This window comes from Scleropages formosus, chromosome 13 (assembly GCF_900964775.1).
Source record: "Scleropages formosus chromosome 13, fSclFor1.1, whole genome shotgun sequence".
In the NCBI taxonomy this organism is placed as follows: domain Eukaryota; kingdom Metazoa; phylum Chordata; class Actinopteri; order Osteoglossiformes; family Osteoglossidae; genus Scleropages; species Scleropages formosus.
Window position 1 is genome coordinate 7077549 of NC_041818.1, and position 18296 is coordinate 7095844.

The 18296-nt window shown below is 42.8% G+C and overlaps 1 protein-coding gene across 2 annotated transcripts in view; it reads left to right on the plus strand.

The window, feature by feature from the left end:
• The first annotated feature begins 318 nt into the window (after positions 1-318).
• The window catches only part of LOC108925441 (glutamate receptor 3), a 108285-nt gene continuing 90307 nt past the window's right edge, over positions 319-18296 (plus strand). For both annotated transcript variants that reach the window (XM_018737366.1, XM_018737365.1), the window contains exons 1-2: positions 319-599; positions 1288-1446. In XM_018737366.1, coding sequence (XP_018592882.1) covers positions 518-599; positions 1288-1446 — 241 coding nt within the window. In that variant the 5' untranslated portion in view covers positions 319-517. The remainder of the gene's footprint in view (positions 600-1287; positions 1447-18296) is intronic.

Genomic DNA, 18296 nt, shown 5'->3' on the forward strand with positions numbered 1-18296 from the left:
TCCAGACAGCATGTTGAATAATTAAGCGGCCTGCAGGACTCAGCCGTTTTCGTCTTTAAACGCGTCTCTCGGCTCAATCAACGCAGGGGGACATCGGCGGTCCACGTGAGGCTCGCGCGCGACGCGTCCACCGATGAACAAGCGGCGCCCGAGGGACTCGCGGTGAGAGGACGCGCGAGGAAGCCGGGACGCGCGAGACGACGCTCCTTTAATTCGACGTCAGATCGAAGTTTGATCAATATCCCACCGCCCCCCTCCTCCCCCCCCCCCCCCAACCCGGGCCGATCGGAGGAGCCTCACTCGCGCTCAGATCCTCCGACTCGCACCAACCACCATCTTTGCCAGAGAGAGTCCCTGCTCAGAAAAGCCGGCTCTTCGCGCCTCCATGAGCGTCAGTGGCGCGCAGGGCGGGAGAGACGCGCATCTGGAGGGTCTCCTTTGAGTCGGCGCTCGCGCGCACGCTCCTGTTTCAGCGCATTCGTCTTAGGAGCTCCGTTTGGAAGACTGGTGGGGGAAAATGGCACGCGGCGCGCTCGCACTTCTCTTTCTGTGGCTTTTCCGCGCGTCCCTCGCAGGATTCCCGAACCAGATCAACATTGGTAAGTTGTCTTAAATTAATACCGACTCCTCTCGTTCCGTTCTGACCTTTGCGCTCTTCTTCGCCTCCACACACACACACACACACACACAGGATCTTGTCTCGCCCGCACATCCATGCCCATTCGGATTCACCATCCCTCCATCGGGCTGCTCAACTTGGCAGAGGGTTAACACGCGTCCGCGGTGGGAGCACTGCGGGGTCTCCACACCTTCACACACACATCTTCCCCATCATAGGTGTCTCGCGTTTCTGCCGCCTCGGCTTCTTTTGACAAAAATCCGCGTTAAATAAACGAGTCATGTCCAAAAACTGTGAAGACTCGGGGCAGCAGTGCGCTGAAGTCTTGGGGAAGAAATGTCACGAAGGGAGACTGAAATGCGCAAAAAGTGCTTGAGCCCAGAAATGATCCTTTTGATGAGTTTCGTAGTTTGCAAAGCGCGAATTGTGCGAAAGTGGAAATGTGATACAATGTACGTCCCTTTGTTGCGGATTTAGGGACACTTTCACACAGCGCGCGCGAGACGCGTGTCCGTGTACGTACAGAAAGTGAGCAAGGGCCGTTGCGTTGGGTTATGATAACTGCGTGTTCCATACGTTCGCAAAAGCATAAAACGAGGGGGGGACGAAAAGAAAGGAAATGTTCACTAGCACGTTTTCGCCACATGTGTGTCTTCTTCGAATTCTAGGCGGACTCTTCATGCGCTCCACGGTGCAGGAGCACAGCGCCTTCAGGTTCGCCGTCCAGCTCTACAACACCAACCAAAACGTGACGGAGAAACCTTTCCACCTCAACTACAACGTGGACAACCTGGAGTCCTCCAACAGCTTCTCGGTCACCCACGCGTGTGAGTGCAAACCCGCTTTTTCTTTTTTTTCCTTTTTTTTTTTTTTTTTACACACCATCATGCTTTCTTCCCCCGTGTGTTCGTCGGCGGTATTTGCGCGCGGCGGCGAGTCGCAGTGCGCGCGCTGTCCAGCACTTCAGCAGCACTCCCCCCCTCCTCCCCGTCCCCCCCCACCCCCACCGCTGTGCCTCCGCGCGGCACACATGGTCTCTGTCCAAATACCCCCCGCGGGGTGCGCGTGCCATGCAGCCGCGGCTCGTGTGCGCTTACAGGCTGCTGGGAGCGTCTGCCTTCCGATGGGAATCGTTAAGGAATCCGTTATGGTGAAAAGCGCGCGTGTTGCTTCAACCTCTGCATCCCAAAACCGAATTATTATTTTTTATATATATATATATATATATATATATCAATTGACGTGTTTATTTTGGAACTAATCAGCTCGCTGTGCTTATATCATTTGTCCTTTATTGGTCAGTGAAATGAGGGTGAACCTGGATTTGAACCGCATGTGTGCAATTGGCCCTTATGAGCTTGGCGTTGGTATTGTGCATATCTGTATTTCCCAATTTTTTCTTTTTTTTTTGTTAAATATCACTGTTAGTTGTTCATCACAATGTCATGATAGTGCTAGGCTCAAAATTTTTTTGTGTGTTTTCTTAAGATCAGATGTCACGGTTTTCACATTCAGTTAAGATGACCGTTTTTTTTTTTTTTTTTGCATGTCAAGAAGTTTATTTTACTAAGTATGTGTAGATGTGACGTAAAAATGGACTGACTTTGCAATGATTACTGTGAATTTTAATCCCAAGTGCGACTGATGTTACTTTAAAAACTGCACTTAATTGCACAAGACCTTAATGTAATTAAGAGGACTTATTATTTCTGTTTCAGAATTTTATGTTAAAAATAATTTGTTTGACCGGCATCCTGTAAAAGGGAACTTTCAGTGGACATTTCAAGGTTGGATGTCAGGAAAAAAACGTAAAGATAACAGTCCCCCTGCACCCTTTGCATAACTTCATAATAAGTTTGGCAGACATCGGGGCTTTAACTCCCTCCGTCCTCTATTTCAGAAGTTTGTTTTTGTTTGTTTGTTTGTTTGTTTATTTTTGAGATTCTCTGCCAAGAGACTGGGAATTGTCACATGAGATACATGGCACTGCATTTTTTTAAGCATGGTGCATATATTTCCATCTTATTTTTAGTTTTGTATAAGTAGCCTTCAAGAAATATTTTGCACAATTCCAAAAGAAAATGCAAATCTGTCAAATCATTGAAAACGTGCATCAAGAAGGAAGAACATTTACGTCAGTCTCTTTGTATCTTTTTGCTCACCGTTGCCAACATTATACAATAGTGTACATCCTGTACTACAAAGCAAGAACTTGTTTATACAGATATGCCGTCGCATCCAAAAAAGAAAATAGAACGCAAATATAACAACCTTTTCAAATTCAAGTGTTTGACAATTCAGCTTCCTTACCAAATTGATGCCCCCTAAGGCCTCAATAAACACAGTACTTTATTGCTTTTTGATAGCTAACAGAACTTTGGAGGCCTATACAGGACAATGAACATGTCAGAATGCAGTTGTCTTGATCGTTCACACATTAAGGGTACCACATTGGATTTTCCACTGTACTGAACTACCTCAGCCCTCTTCTGGAGAATTATGTGGCAAATATCTTAAATTGCCAATCCACATTCCAGTCCCTGCTTAGGGTAATTTAGAGCACTTGAGATTTTACAAACATAATCTCCAAACTCACCTCTGTATCAGAAAGTTTTTTTTTTTTTTTCCTTTTCGCAAGAATACAGCGGTGCCTTGCATGAATCAAAATGCAGCACTGAAACTGAAAAAGTTCCCTTGGCAACCAGGTGAGCAACATTAGATGAATATATGCTGGACCGTGGCAACCTGATATTATAGTTGTACTTCTTTTGCAACGAAGCTATGAAAGGAATCAGCTTGGGAGACACTCATACGCACAGCTGCAGTCAATAGCACTTTCTTCTGATCTCAATTCATAACTTGGGAAGTGTGAAGGAAATGGCCTGCTTGCTTCTGGAAATTCTCTGTTTGTTTAGAACATGTGCTGTTCCCAACAGAAACAAACATGGTCTGTTAGCCTCATTGCCAGCACTGCATACAACAGTTGTTGTGCAAGGATTGAGATTCTTTGGAAAGGTCTTCTCTACTTCTTTATATATTTCATACCCACATTGGTTCATTCAGAAAAAATTCATTAGGAAATGAGATACATGCATATTAAATAAATACATACCATATTTATTTTTTAAGTATCTAATATGTATATAATTATATATTTAATTTATATAAACATTCGAATGTATGTCTATTTATATCTATATCATGTGTAATGTAGCAGTTGTTGCAGTTCTCCCTGTGCTCTTGCCATACAATTTTGCTGCTAGATGTTATACAACAATCAAACTCAATTACATTTATTCGTTTAGCAGAGTCTTTTCTCCATAGTGACATACAACTTGAAAACAAAACTGCATTTCACCAACAGATGGAGCGATGTAGATGCAGACATGCGATTCTCCAAGTGCAGTCAATTAGTAAAATACCACTGTGTAATCAGCATCCATTACACAAGTAGCTGCATATGGAATTGGTGCTGTCACGCGGAACCGAGGACACCGGGACGACTGGACCCAAGCGCAGGATAGTTTGTCAGGTGTCAAGGGGTCAGGCGAGTTCTCGTTGTCAGGGACGGGCGACGAGTCGGTCGATTGGCGGTCAGAGTGAGAGCGAGGATCCAAGGACGTGGTCGGGGATGAAGCGAAGGGTCAGTTGATTGGCAGTCAGAGTGAGAGAGAGGATCCAAGGATGTGGTCAGGGGACAAAGCGAAGGGTCAGTTGATTGGTAGTCAGAGTGAGAGAGAGGATCCAAGCACGTGGTCAGGGGCCGAAGCTAAGGGTTGAAAGCCCGAGAACGGATACAGGAAGCAAGAGATGTGGAAGAGCAGGACATAGCGCAGGAGGACAGTTGTCTTAAATGAGATTCCGCGAGCGTACAGGAGCTGAGGAGGGTCTTTTAAAGATGAGTGTTTAGTGAGGTGCTTGATTGGTGTCAGGTGCTGTCGACTGTGGTGCGGGTGTGGACGTGACAGGTACAGGGTACTTTTCACAAATAGATAATAGATAAAGTTAAGGCTTATGGAATTGATAGGTGATCGGGAGTTGGGTCTGAAAGAGATTTGTTTTGAGACCATTTTTGAATATTGGCAGGGATTCAGCAATTCTGAAGAACAGAGGGAGACTATTCTGCCACACCAGAGCCAGAGCTTTCAGGTTTTTGATGTTGGACATCTTGTGCATGAGACCACCATAATGGTCTGGATAATTGTCAGGTTGCAATGTAGCATGTGATCTGGAGCTTTAGATATTGGATAGCAGATCCATTCAATTAATGTCTCATCCACACCTGTTTGTAAATGTCGATACTAAAACATGTTTATTCTTCTACTGTATTTCCTATTTGGGAGGTAGAACCATGTGTATGTCAGGTGGATTGTTTTTGGGGCTGGATGCTGTTTCAGTAATGGGGCTTGGAGACAGAGGGACCAAGTAGTGATACAGTACTGCGTTGGTTCTATCCCAGTCTTTGTCATGCAGTGCTATGTTTTCTTGTGCCTCTGCAGTGTCAGCTCATTAGCACACAGATCTCACACTTGACTCCCTGAGCTGTCATTGCAAGAAAGACCAAAAAACTCCTTCAGAATCAAGGCGTGAGCGTACAAGGAGAACAGTGAGCATTGCAAAGGAGCTGCAGCAAGGCGAGTCCACAGTCCATTTGTGAACCACCTTTGACAGTTGTAAATATGTTGAAGAGGCAAAGCGCGGCAAAGGAGTGGCTTGGCTGTCGCAACGTTATGAATGTGCAAGCAGACGTTTCGTGTGATCTGTGTGATCCTACTAAGGAACGTTACCCCCATTTTGGCTTGTTGGTAGCTGGGCTTTCCCAGCTCCACCAGGGTGTGCTTTCCAAGCATTCATGTGTGGTCTCTAAATCGTGCTGAACGCTCAGAGCTCTATCACCATCATGAAACCACAACATTTTCAAATTTGTGGTATACAGCAGAAAAGAATATTTACACTGGAGACTCAGTTCACCATTTCTGTTTTTGGATGGGTCCCGATGTAGCTTTGAAGTACGTTATTAGGTTGGTAATAATTTACTAGGTTTTGACACCTCTTCTGCAGACTACCAGTTAACTTTATTCACAGTTTGATACCAAACTGAAGCCATGTTTTTCAAAACAGATCTTCCACAATTATTAATATACTCCCTCAGATTGAAGTGATTTTTTTGCTCCCGTCTCATGCAAACTGTCTCGTTACACAGAAAGGCACCAAATAGTGTATCCCAACAACCAGCAACACTGTATGGCACCACAGCCCTCACCAGGATGAGCTCTTTGAAAATCAACTGTTGAATGGAAAACACGGTACGTTTGGATTAAAATTTTTACGTGCATTCAGTCCACTTTCTACACTAATTTTGGTAAGATTTTCATCTGATTTTGAAAATCATTTCAGTACGAGACACGCATCAAGTTCCATTGGCAAATTCATTGCCTGGAAATAACTGGGTGACCATAGTAATGGAGGGGAAACGTCATCTTGAATTCAGTCAAAGTTTATGACTACATGACTACATGACTACATGCATGATGTTCAATATACCCACCCACCCATCATCTGAAACCACTTGTCCCATACGGGGTCACGGGGAGCAAGAGCCTAACCCGGCAACACAGGGCGCAAGGCTGGAGGGGGAGGGGACACACCCAGGATGGGACGCCTGTCCGTCGCAAGGCACCCCAAGCGGGACTCGCACCCCAGACCCACCAGAGAGCAGGAGCCGGTCAAACTCACTGCACCACCACGCCCCCCTCAATATTCTCCAACAGAAATTTGCCTTTTAAAATGCAAAAATTCTAACCATGCAGTCCGAGGGAATCCAACATAGATATAATAAAGTAAATGTTAATTTGAAAAAAAAAAGTGGTTAATTTGAATAATGTCCCTACTGCTTGGGTATCTATTTTCTACGGCATCTGTGTGCTCAAACTGGACTGTATGGTGACAGAAACTGATTATGTAAAAATGGTTTAAGGAGAGGGAGCACTAGATGCTCTGGATAATAACGCCACCAAGACCAGAGAGTAGATGTCGTTTCAGTGAGGTGAACATACCTCCCTTAATCTTCAGAGCTTTTCACTGTGGACTGGATCATGTCCTTTTCATCTGAAACGGATATATATGAACACAATATGATCTGAGAGACATGCATGCAATAAAAGATGAGGTTATTTTTATCTGATATTAGAGGCAATGCAGTTGAAGGTGAACCAGTGCTTGATTTCATCTTGCACACCTTAAGGCAGTTATTTCTCCTCTTAAAATAGGCCTAAATGGAAAAGGTCACGGTGCACAATTAGTTGGAGACACACTCTATGCTCAGTTAACTATAATTCAGCAAGATTTTATAAGTATTACGCACACACACATTGTCTGAAACCACTTGTCCTGAGCAGGCAAGCCAGAGCCTAACATGGCAGCACAGGGCATAAGGCTGGAGAGGGGAGGGGATACACCCTGGATGGGATGCCAGTCGGTCCAAGGCACCCCAAGAGGGACTCGAACCCCAGACCCACCGGAGAGCAGCACCTAGCCAAGCCCACTGTGCCCCCACGCCCCCTTATAATTATTAATAGTTTTATTTTTATTTCAGCTCTCACAAGATCACCAAGGACCAAGGTTATCAGTGTACCTACTTATAATGAACATCACTCTTAATTTTTTACTGTATAAGTAATGCGGAGATATCATGTTGATGTGACGCAACCGTGTGCCGAAAAAAGCTGTTGTTTATTTCACGTGGGACACACTCACGCACAAAGAAATGCACACACATGCTTACATTCACTCACTGATGGAACTTTTGATTTCCTTGTAACGATTTTCTCCTTTGCGCGAATACAATGGAGAAATCGGATAGTTATCAACAATGCCGGGGGGTGAGATATTACAAAGGCCATAGAAACCACAGTACCAGGAGAGATGGCTTATTGTGCCTTGGCATACGGATGAACGCCTGCCAGCGGGAAGTAAACGTCTTCGTAAACATGGAAACTACTGAGCTCCTTCCTTTAATTTGCCCACAAATATTTAGGATTTTTCTGTTTTTATTATGAATCAACTTTTTGAATTGCTTTTTGTATATCAGGTTAGTATGCTGCAGAGATAAACAATGCAATATGTACTTTTTCATTTTTTTAAAAAGAAAGCATCTGCTGTAAATTATGCAAAGGTGGCTATTCCACGACTCTGTGAATGCCTTTCCATTACTCCAGGCTATTCATACTGAAATTACATATTCTGGGCATATTCAACTAGAGTCTGATAAGGGAATGGCTGTTACGAGAAGTAATCGTAGGCTTTTGACCGTTCTTTTTGCTTACTATGCTTTATTTCATAAAAATTTAGACACCGTTTACATTATTTGCAAATAACTCTGGAGGGTCATGGAGAGGCAGCTTCCTATGAATAGAAAATTTCTAGCTTTACTGATGTAAACAATGTGGAAGTCATTGTCACACAATATTATGTTCAGCTTTGCTATGACCTAATGAATTCTATCTTAATTGAAATTCTTACATTTTATAAATTAATTCAAGAATGAAACATCATTTACCCCAGAAGAGAAATTCTGCTCATTTGCTTCAGCATACAGCATACAACATATAGTATATTCATATGTACGTAGACACATACGTTGAAGATACAAAGATACGTAACTAGATAAATAACTTATGTTGAGTGAATAAGTTAGGAAAGTAAATAAATAAACAAGCCTCTATACACAGGCAGGGTGAAGTGAGGCAAACCGTAGTGTGATCAACACTGTTACTGCTTTATTATCAGGTGCATGATTTATTTATTTAGCGATAATGAAAACATTCATTTGGACACGACATGCAGATGTTTAAGGGCTATTTAGGGTTCCCAACACTTAGTTTGCCGTTTTTTTTTTTTTTTGCTTATACAGTGCACTTAACTCTGTCATTAAGCTGAGACTGTATGAGGCAGGTGGATGCCATAGAAAGCAGCAGTACAGGACCAAGCACTCCATCTCAAGCCAACCTTCTCCATAGCCAGGGAGTCGTTCGCCAAGTAGCAGGACTATCACGAGTCCTTATTCACTGATCTCCCTCTCGCAGACCCCCGAAAAATCCGTAAGACTGTTGCAGTGCACCAGTCAAGGAAATGAGGTGTTCAGATCCACATTTGACTCCATAAAGACAGGAGACTTAGTGAGGTTGGCGCCAGCACAGTGCTTACGGGACACTGCAGTGAAGGTCACACTTCAAGGGTCTGCACTCAGTTGCCATGATTCTGTTAGTGTGCTTGTTTAATTGTGCCCTCTGAGCTGAAAAGGATAATCTTTGAGGTGAAATGATTGGAGTGACCTGTTTTCCGCAGATCTGTGTGCAGCCACATATCCTGTTGACAAATCACTGTACAAAGCCCACGAGCAGAAATGACCTGTACTTAGAAGAAAATACTTACCACATCGTGTAGACTATTTACCACCACCCATCATCATAAAACCGTGCAATGTCCATCTATTGCAGCACAATAACCATGAAACTGATTCAGTGGTGGGGCCAACATCTGGTGTCAGGGAACCAGAATTGTGGCACCTCTCAGAATTGCCCCATTCTTTCTTTTGAAAAATTAGGTTTATAGATCACACACGACACATACAGTGTCTACAACCACTTGTCCCAAGTGGGGTCGTGGCGAACCGGAGCCTAACCTGGCATCACAGGACGCAAGGCTGGAGGGGGAGGGGACACACCCATTACGGGACGCCAGTCCGAGGTTTATAGATGATACACTAAAATAATTGAGTAATATATGGGTGATATCCGTCATTTGAGTTATATAAAGACCTACATATTGGTTTAATTCCTGATGACACAAATGAAGAGAAAACTTGAAAAGAGACTGTGGCGTACCCCCAACAGGATCACTGTACCCATATCTAAGACTAATTTACCTTAGCCCCAGGCAAAAGTCATTGATACCAACAATTTAAAAGACATTTTTAATTCATCCATCCTTTTCTTCTTCAAAATAAATAAAAATGCTGACTCACCAAGAATCATACTCGCAATGTGCTTTTCCTCATACTGAGTCTTTTGAAAAGGTCCGGGGAGATGTGTCGTAAGGAAAAAAGGATCCGCTATAGATGGGCGTGACCGTGGCTGGTATGAGGAACACCAACAAAACTTACACCTGCAGATTTAATGCTGTTTAAATGCAGTGTGTGAAGGGGTCCGTCCAGAACTAACCATTCTGAATAGTTCAGACTTGTTGGAGAGCCTTTTAGGCACATATCTAGATCTACATTTACAATAGATTATAAAGGAATGGAAAAGGCCATTAGAAAACATAAGAGCATTTGAATTTTATTTCAGTCATGAGCTACAGTGAGCAGACTATTACAACAATTCAAATGTGGGACATAATAATAGCATTATTGTACATCATACTTAATGCATTTAGGAAGCCCTGCTTGCACCAGGCTACCAATGAATATTCATTTTCTTATCATTATAGTTTGGTTGCTTGTGCGATACTTTTATCCAATGCAATTTGCAATTCTACATATTCTACATTAATTCAGGTTAAATACCTTGCACAGGAAAACTAAATCAGGTCCCTTTGACATAAACCTACAGCCTTCAAATTACAATTTCTCTAAGCACTGGACAGTTTTCTGGGTTCAGTGTAGAACAACACAAATATAATAAGAAGAGACTATAATCTGTATGCTTCTGAAATAAATACATTGTTTATGTGCACAGTGCTAAAGATAGTGTAGAAATTAACTTAAATTTACTGGTCATCCGATTTTGTACACTAAATATAAGAGATTAAATAAGGTTTTAAGATCTGACTTAATGTGAAAAACTAGGCACCCTCTGAAAAGTTTCTTTCTTCAACATACTCTGGCTTTTTTGATATTTGATCCATGTGTCAGTGCACAATAGAGTGATACACACACACACACTGTCTGAAACCACTTGTCCCAAGGCGAACCGGAGCCTAACCCTGCAAAACAGGACACAAGACTGGAGGGGGAGGGGACACACCCAGGACGGGGCATCAGTCCGTTGCAAGGCATCCCAAGCAGGATTCAAACCCCAGACCCACCAGAGAACAGAACCCAGCCAAGCCCGCCACTTCTCCTCGCCCCCTTAGACTGCTACTCAAGATCCAAATAACGCATTGTCTCTATAGTAAAGACTGGGCAGCCCTGTTCTATCAATTGTTGAACCAAATATATTATATTATCAAACAGTTTGTTTGCGCCCCAGTTTCACAAAAAGGCGGAAAATTTGATGTACTTCACTCGTGATCGTACAGATGAGTGGAAAGAGAATGTGCAAAGATCCATATAGTCTTTCCAACAGTAGAGCTGTTGATGACCATGTGTCTCAAAGGGGTTAGAATACAATTTCAAAGGATTTTCAAGTCAATAATTCTGGAGTACTATGGATTATGCACAAATGAAGGAAATTCAAGGGGGTGCGGTGGCGCAGTGGGTTGGACCACGGTCCTGCTCTCCGGTGGGTCTGGGGTTCAAGTCCTGCTTGGGGTGCCTTGCGACGGACTGGCGTCCTGTCCTGGGTGTGTTCCCTCCCCCTCTGGCCTTACGCCCCTGTGTTCCCGGGTAGGCTCCGGTTCCCCGTGACCCCGTATGGGACGAGTGGTTCTGAAAATGGTTGTGTGTGTGGTTCTGTGTGTGTGTGTGTGTGTGTGTGTGTGAAGGAAATTCCATATCCTTGGTAATCTGCCAAGTGCAAGCTGTCCCAACAAATTCATCTCTGATACTGACCAGAAGATACTCAAAGAAGTTTCATGGCACCATCAACACATGCATGTGTAAGTCAACTGTCAGACTGTTGAAGACTCTGAACTTCAACGCTGCTGTCAAAAAAACAACCTACACGCAAATGTTATTAGCGATCTGCTGACTGTAGATCTGCAGTTTGCTCTAGACAGACAAAGGTGGAGTTATGTAGCCCCAATTACAAAGGTGTTGTTTTGCAAAAACCAAAGCTGCCAGTAGTACCGCATCTCAACTGCAAACAATGGTGGTGGGAGCATTGTGTTTTGAATTGTGCTACATTCCGATGGCTTTGCTGCTTCAGGGCCTGTGGAGCTTGCCATCATTGAATCAACCATGAATATCACCAGGACCAGAGAATACGAGAGAATACTTGAGCAGAATGCGAGGCCATCTGTCAAAAATCTGAAGCCGAACCAGAAATATATCTTGCAACAGCACAATGATCCAAAGCCCAGTAAATCCACAAAAGAATAGCTAAAAAGAAGAAGGAAGTTTTGGAATGAGTAAAGTCAAAGCTTCGATATAAATTTGGTTGAAGCGCTTAGGGACGATTTAACATAGGATGTACATGCAGGAAAGCAGTGAAACATTACAGCTGATGCAGGCCTCTGTTAGAGCTTGAGCCAGCAAGTGCAGCAGCCAGGCGTTGTAAGATACACAGCTACAATAAACACAAACGTCAAGTTATTGCTCTCAATCTAACACCACCTGATGAAGACGTGGGTGAATTTACTTTCGGCATGGGAGAATTTGTTATTTGGTGTGTGTGTGTGTATGCATAGGTATATAAATGTAAATGTTCTGTATTATTCTTTACATTGTGCCACCATAGAATAAATACACATGTCCAAGTCCATAAAAAAAAAAAAAAAGACTTTTGAGAGGTGCTGTATTGCTGTATGTACATTAAAACGCTAGAGGATGTTGACAAGCAAATGCAGTTTTTCAAGGCACTACTCACTGAATGTTAGACATTTGAAGTAATTTCTTTTAAAGTCAGTTTTAAGGTTGCCTGCTAATGGAATTACTGACCGCCAGCGAAATACCGCGAGGCTCCGGTGATCCTCCAAGAGGAGCTTTGCACAGTCCCCAGCGTACAGTAAGCCGAGGCTGGGGAGATTTATGACTTTGAAGCAGACCTCAGGAATTAAATATACACCAATTACAAGTTCAGAGCTGGTAAACAGCAGTGCAGGTATGTCTGCCAATGGAGGAGGACCAGATCAAAGGGAACAGAGACAACGGTGAAAAATCCCGAGGGAGTCAACATTGCTCTGCTCACGGGCCGTGACTGAATTAAGGGTAACAGCACGCTTTTCACCATTTCCTTTCTGACCTGGGGCCAAAGCATTGAGCAAGCCCCTGAGATTTTGTGTTTCACTGTTATTTTTATTTTTTTTGTTTACTTACTACCATGTTTATGATGTTTCTCTCAGATTTCAATTAAAGAGGAATTTTGCAATGCTTGGCTCTTTAATCTTTCCCTCCCGTCCCCACAAAGTTCCCATCGTTCATTCTGTCGCTTAGCTAATGGCGTGTGTCCCCGCTGCATTTTCTTTTCCTCATGCACCAACCCCACCACCACCACCACCACCACCACACTCTCTTTATTGGATCCTCCAGGTTCTTTAACACCCGCGTAGCAGATGGTTATTTGGCTGCACACATCCTGCAGTCTGCCGTTTATACTATAAAAAAGAACAAAGGCAAACAGCAGTTCCGTTTCGTTGCCGTCGCCTTTCCAGTAATGAAAGCTGGCCCCGCTGCAGAAGCAAATATTCAGCGGACTGAATTTCTCTGTAGGTGGAGGGCATCTTAATGTGTGGATGACAGAATATGTTTATCCAGTATGTAGCTGCTGGTGAGGGGCTGCGATTCTCGTAATCTGCTGAAATACCATGGATATTAGAATGTGTTTATCTTCATCTTTAGGTGGATTTACCTTTTTTTATTTTTTATTTTTTTTTTTTTTCTGTATGTTAGGCAGCCAGCAAGGAATGCAGCTTAAGTATTTACATGCACACATAAATAAATTTATTCTGTTGAATAGGTGTGCAAGGATTCGGTCTGATTCAGTTATACTCCTAGTGTCAGTGCGTCTGCCTTTCAAACAGTCATCCCTAGGGCAAAATGCCCCTTTTGCATGGCCGACCGACATCTACACCCACTTGTCCTGAGCAGGGTTTTGGTGAGTTGGAGCCTACCCGACAATGCAGGGCGCAAGGCCGAGGGGGGGGGGTCACACCCAGGGACGCACACCAGCCTATCCCAAGGCACCCAAAGCAGGGCTTGAACCCCAGACCTGCCACCCAGCAGGCCCCGGCCAAACCTGCCGCACCACCGTGCCCCCCTCTTGTATGATATATGAGCAAAATGTCTGACAAACAGGGACAATACAGCCTTGTGCTAAATAATAAATTGGAAATGAAATTCAGAAAAAAAATTAAGAAACTTTTTTTTTAAATCCACTGAGATTTCCCTAGCCACATAACACAGGCTGTATAATTATTTAAATCATGGTGTTTGCTCACAGGGAATTTCAAACCTTATAAAACTTTATAGCCTACATCAGTTGATAAACACATCATTGACTTTAATTAAACAAATTAGTGCCTACTACAGTAGTATTTGAGCTAGATTCAGCATGTGCCTGTTCCAGAGCTGCTCCAGGTGAGAATTCTAATTCACCAAAGGCCTGGAAAGCAACAATAAGCTGAAAGTAGAAAACTTCCCCTACAGCTTTGCTGAATAACTTAAAGGCAGATATACCCGAATGGCCAGGTGAATGTGAGAAAATGTGAGAAGTGATTTGTGCTCATTCTAACAGACTGCAACATGACAGAAAAACTTGATAAGCAGGTGTGTTTGGGGAGCTGTTATATTCCAATTACAATATGAAACATTTCCCCATGCTAGTTATTGCGTGGACTTTCCCCAACTTTCGCTAGCTAAATCTAATATAGTTGTTTGCTGCTTGGTAGTGTTTTTTTTGTTGTTGCTTGCTACCAGTCTACTTATGCAAAAAAGCCATTGCATATCACCTTGGTTTACCGCATTCCTTCTGCAGTGCTGTTTCTGCCTGGGCTATCCCAGCAAACAGCAATGAGGAGAGCAGAGTGCAATGACTGTGTGCAGATCTGAGCTCTCATGGAATAAGAGGCTGGTTTCATGCAATTTCCGTAATCTTTCTGAAGTATCAGAACACTTCTCACCAATCGTTTTTGGCAGCCTTTGAATAGGATAGTCACTGTCCTGGCATTAATAACAGTTTAAGTTCCATCATTCTGTAGAGTGCGTTGAACGGTTTGCTTGAGGTCTACTCGTTCTTGGCATTTTAAGTTCTGTCCCTCATTAAGGATGCAGCTTGCCAGCAATGCGGTTTAGGTATTGATTGAGCAAGGTCCAATACATCAAACTAATTTGATTGTTGGAGCACTAGGAAATGAGTTGAAACATGAGTCCGTAAACAATGCAGCCCTCCGGATTGTTGCACCTGTTTCCCTAGCAAACAAATAGACTGGCCCTGTACCAGCTGTTCTCATCACTGCCGATGGTGTCGCTTGGTTGGGTTGCAGTCCTGCTGCTTATAAACTCATCTCTTTCATGCAGCAGACAACTAAAAAGAGCAGAAAACATCAGGCTTGTCTAACATGCTCAGTTCTTTCATTTCTCAGTTTTAATCTTTTATTCTGAATAATCTTTTATTCTTTTTGCTGTATTTCATAAGCTGCAGAATATCAAAATGTGTTGGAAAATGTACTGAATAAAGCTGCTGTTTTGATGGTTTCTGAAAGAGCACTTTCTTAACCAGTACGGCAGACTCCACAAAAGACTAGATAAATAGTCCAATTAGTCTAAAGTGGCCATATTTGTATTAGCTGCAAAAAGATATATTCCTTTGTTCTTTTTTTTTCGGAATGCAAAAATACTTCTGTGCGCCTTGCATAAAGTGCAGAGTTGTAGAGCAGGGACTCTCTAATCAGTGCGATTACGCCCACGTGCATCTTTGCACAAGTCGCATATCTCTAATGATAATACTCGTTCCTCTGATCAGAGAAAGAGAGGAAGCCACCGATTAGCCATGTCTCGCATGCACTTTCACTGTATGGGAAATGTCAGAACTGCAAAAGTAACCTGGCTTTAGAAGACTGGTGATGGCTTGGGCCTTGGGTGCTTTGGGTTGTGCCAGCTGAGACAGTCCCACTGTGTGACCCCCCCCTACAAGGAGACTGCAGAGACGTTGCACACCCGGCTGGACTCTTGTCATGAGTGCCCTGCAAAGGACTCTCCTGGCAGATGAGATCTTGCAGTGCCTCAGGTTGCTGTTGTATATATGGAATTGGCAGTGGTCATGGGATACTGCCAGTTGGGCTTCTGTAGTTGGAGGCGTTTGGCCCTGCATTCATCCTTAAGCACAAAGACTCTTAAGTCCCACTTTTCAGTTGCTGTGGGCATTCATCAGAATGGGTGCCCTCCTCCTTCTGTACAAGGAACAGCCCTCAAGAGGGACCATGCCATCAGAACAGGGAGCAGTGATGCACAGATTAGCCTTTTTGTGGACGTGCGACTCGCCTTGTGATTTCTGTAAAGGCCCCGTAAACCCCTAGAGCACCAGTAACCATCCAACCTAAACCTCTACGGTATATGAGCCTTGAATTTCCTGTGCAATAAAAAAATTAAAATAAAATTAACAAATATTTATTAGTAAACCTCTAACATAGCATAGTGTGGTCGTTTAAAACATAGTAAAAGCTTTTTTCTAGAATACATTCCATAAGGGTGTGTGACAGGCTGATATTTCTCCACCGCAGAAGTGAGCAAGTGTGAAGTCGAACAGCATGGATTTACAGAGTTTTATTGTAAGCATGAAACAACAAGTGTAGCAACTGCAACTCCGTCACACACAAAAAGGGACTTTGACCTACACTAGCAACAGCCCTTAGTCCCCTTTTAGGTCCACCCTTTCTCCACCAGTCCACTGTAATGCTACCGCGAAGGTTCTCGGTTTTGGCTCCGTTGTGGTGGAACGACCTCCTCCTCTCACTCAGAACTGCTGAATCTCTATCCACATTTAAGAAGGGTCTTAAAACTCACCTCTTCCTGACTCACTTTAACCATGACCTATTAAGTTCATGTAATGTGTAAATTGTCATTCCCTATAACTTTGAGATCATGCCTGTTAAACAATGAATAAGCTTTCACGCAACTACTCCTGTAATGTAACATAAATATACTGTATATATACTGTATATGTATCTATATATATTTTTATGTTACATTCATATATATATACATATATACATATATATGTATATATATATATGAATGTAACAAAATGTTACAATCAAAAATACAATATGTATTTTATGTTCCATTCATATATATATATATATATATATATATTTTAATTACTAGGAAGGAATCGTTGATATTTGGATAAGGTTTATGCAGCTACTCGTGTGATCTACACTGATTCAAATAATGGAAAGAAACTAACAGCACTTAAGAATCACGCGTCTGAATCTAAGTTTTTCTTTCTGCTAATGTACACTTTATATTTTCTATGAGATGTACGTCGTTTTGGAAAAAAGCATCTGCTAAATGGATAAATGTAAATGTCAATGTAAAATACTACCCGACCCCCATCTCCTCTCCAGGTGGATTACCTTTACAGTTAATCATTTAACTGATGCTTCTCTCCAAAGTGGCTTATAATGTTAGGCTACCCTATTTATGGATTTATACAGCAGGGTGATTTTTACTGAAGCAATTTAATGTAGGTGCCATCATCAGTGGTAAAACTTTCGGATCAAAAGACAACAGCGTTAACCGCTACACCACCTGCAGGTGTAGCTGCTAATCCAAGAGGTGAACATGTTCCATCACAATATCACTTTGTAATATTGTGTTTTGGCCATACCAAATTTGGTGAAAATTTACTGAATTTACCCCTTCCTGAAAATGGTTTGGATGCCAAAATTCTGGATACCCAAAGCCTTTCCTCATTATTTTAAGTGAGAAATAATAATGATGTGTTGTCAGCCTATCCAAAAACCCCAAGCCCCAAACCAATCTTCCCAAATATCACTAAAAGACTGTTAAACTGCTATATGACCATCAACGCATGATTTTAACATGTTATAAAACACTTCAGGATTATCAGACATTTAATGATGTCGTTAATGTGTATGCTTTAGAAAGGAATTGCGATTTTCTTATAGCAACAAACTTTCAATAATAAAATTTATGTTAAGAAATAAGTTCAGAAAACAATTTAAAATAAACAATTTACTGTAATGAACTGTTACTGGGGGTGCGGTGGTGCAGTGGGTTGGACCACAGTCCTGCCCTCCGGTGGGTCTGGGGTTCGAGTCCCGTTTGGGGTGCCTTGCGATGGACTGGCGTCCTGTCCTGGGTGTGTCCCCTCCCCCTCCGGCCTTACGCCCTGTGTTGCCGGGTAGGCTCCGTGACCCCGTACGGGACAAGTGGTTCTGAAAGTGTGTGTGTGTTTGAACTGTTACTGTACTCACCGAATGAAGGGAAGGTGCACTGTGGTGGTGGAGGAAGAACAAGGCTTGGCAGTCATTCTTACACCACCACTGTACAAAGTAAACATGAGACAAGAAACTCACAGAACAGCTGATTGCTACACTAGTACCAGCTACAGTACTTTACTGCACTTCCACTTCACTCACGCAACACATAACTTTCAATTTTTTTTGACAGACTTCAGATTATTTTCAGATACTAGTTTTTTTCTTCCGGAAATCAGAAAATTTGGTATCGGAAGCCAAGAGGCATTATACCAATATTTCAGATGAAGAAACTTTGCAGATCGAGGGATGCCTGTAGTTTTTTTAGATAATTTTCTGACAAATTAAGCATGAATCC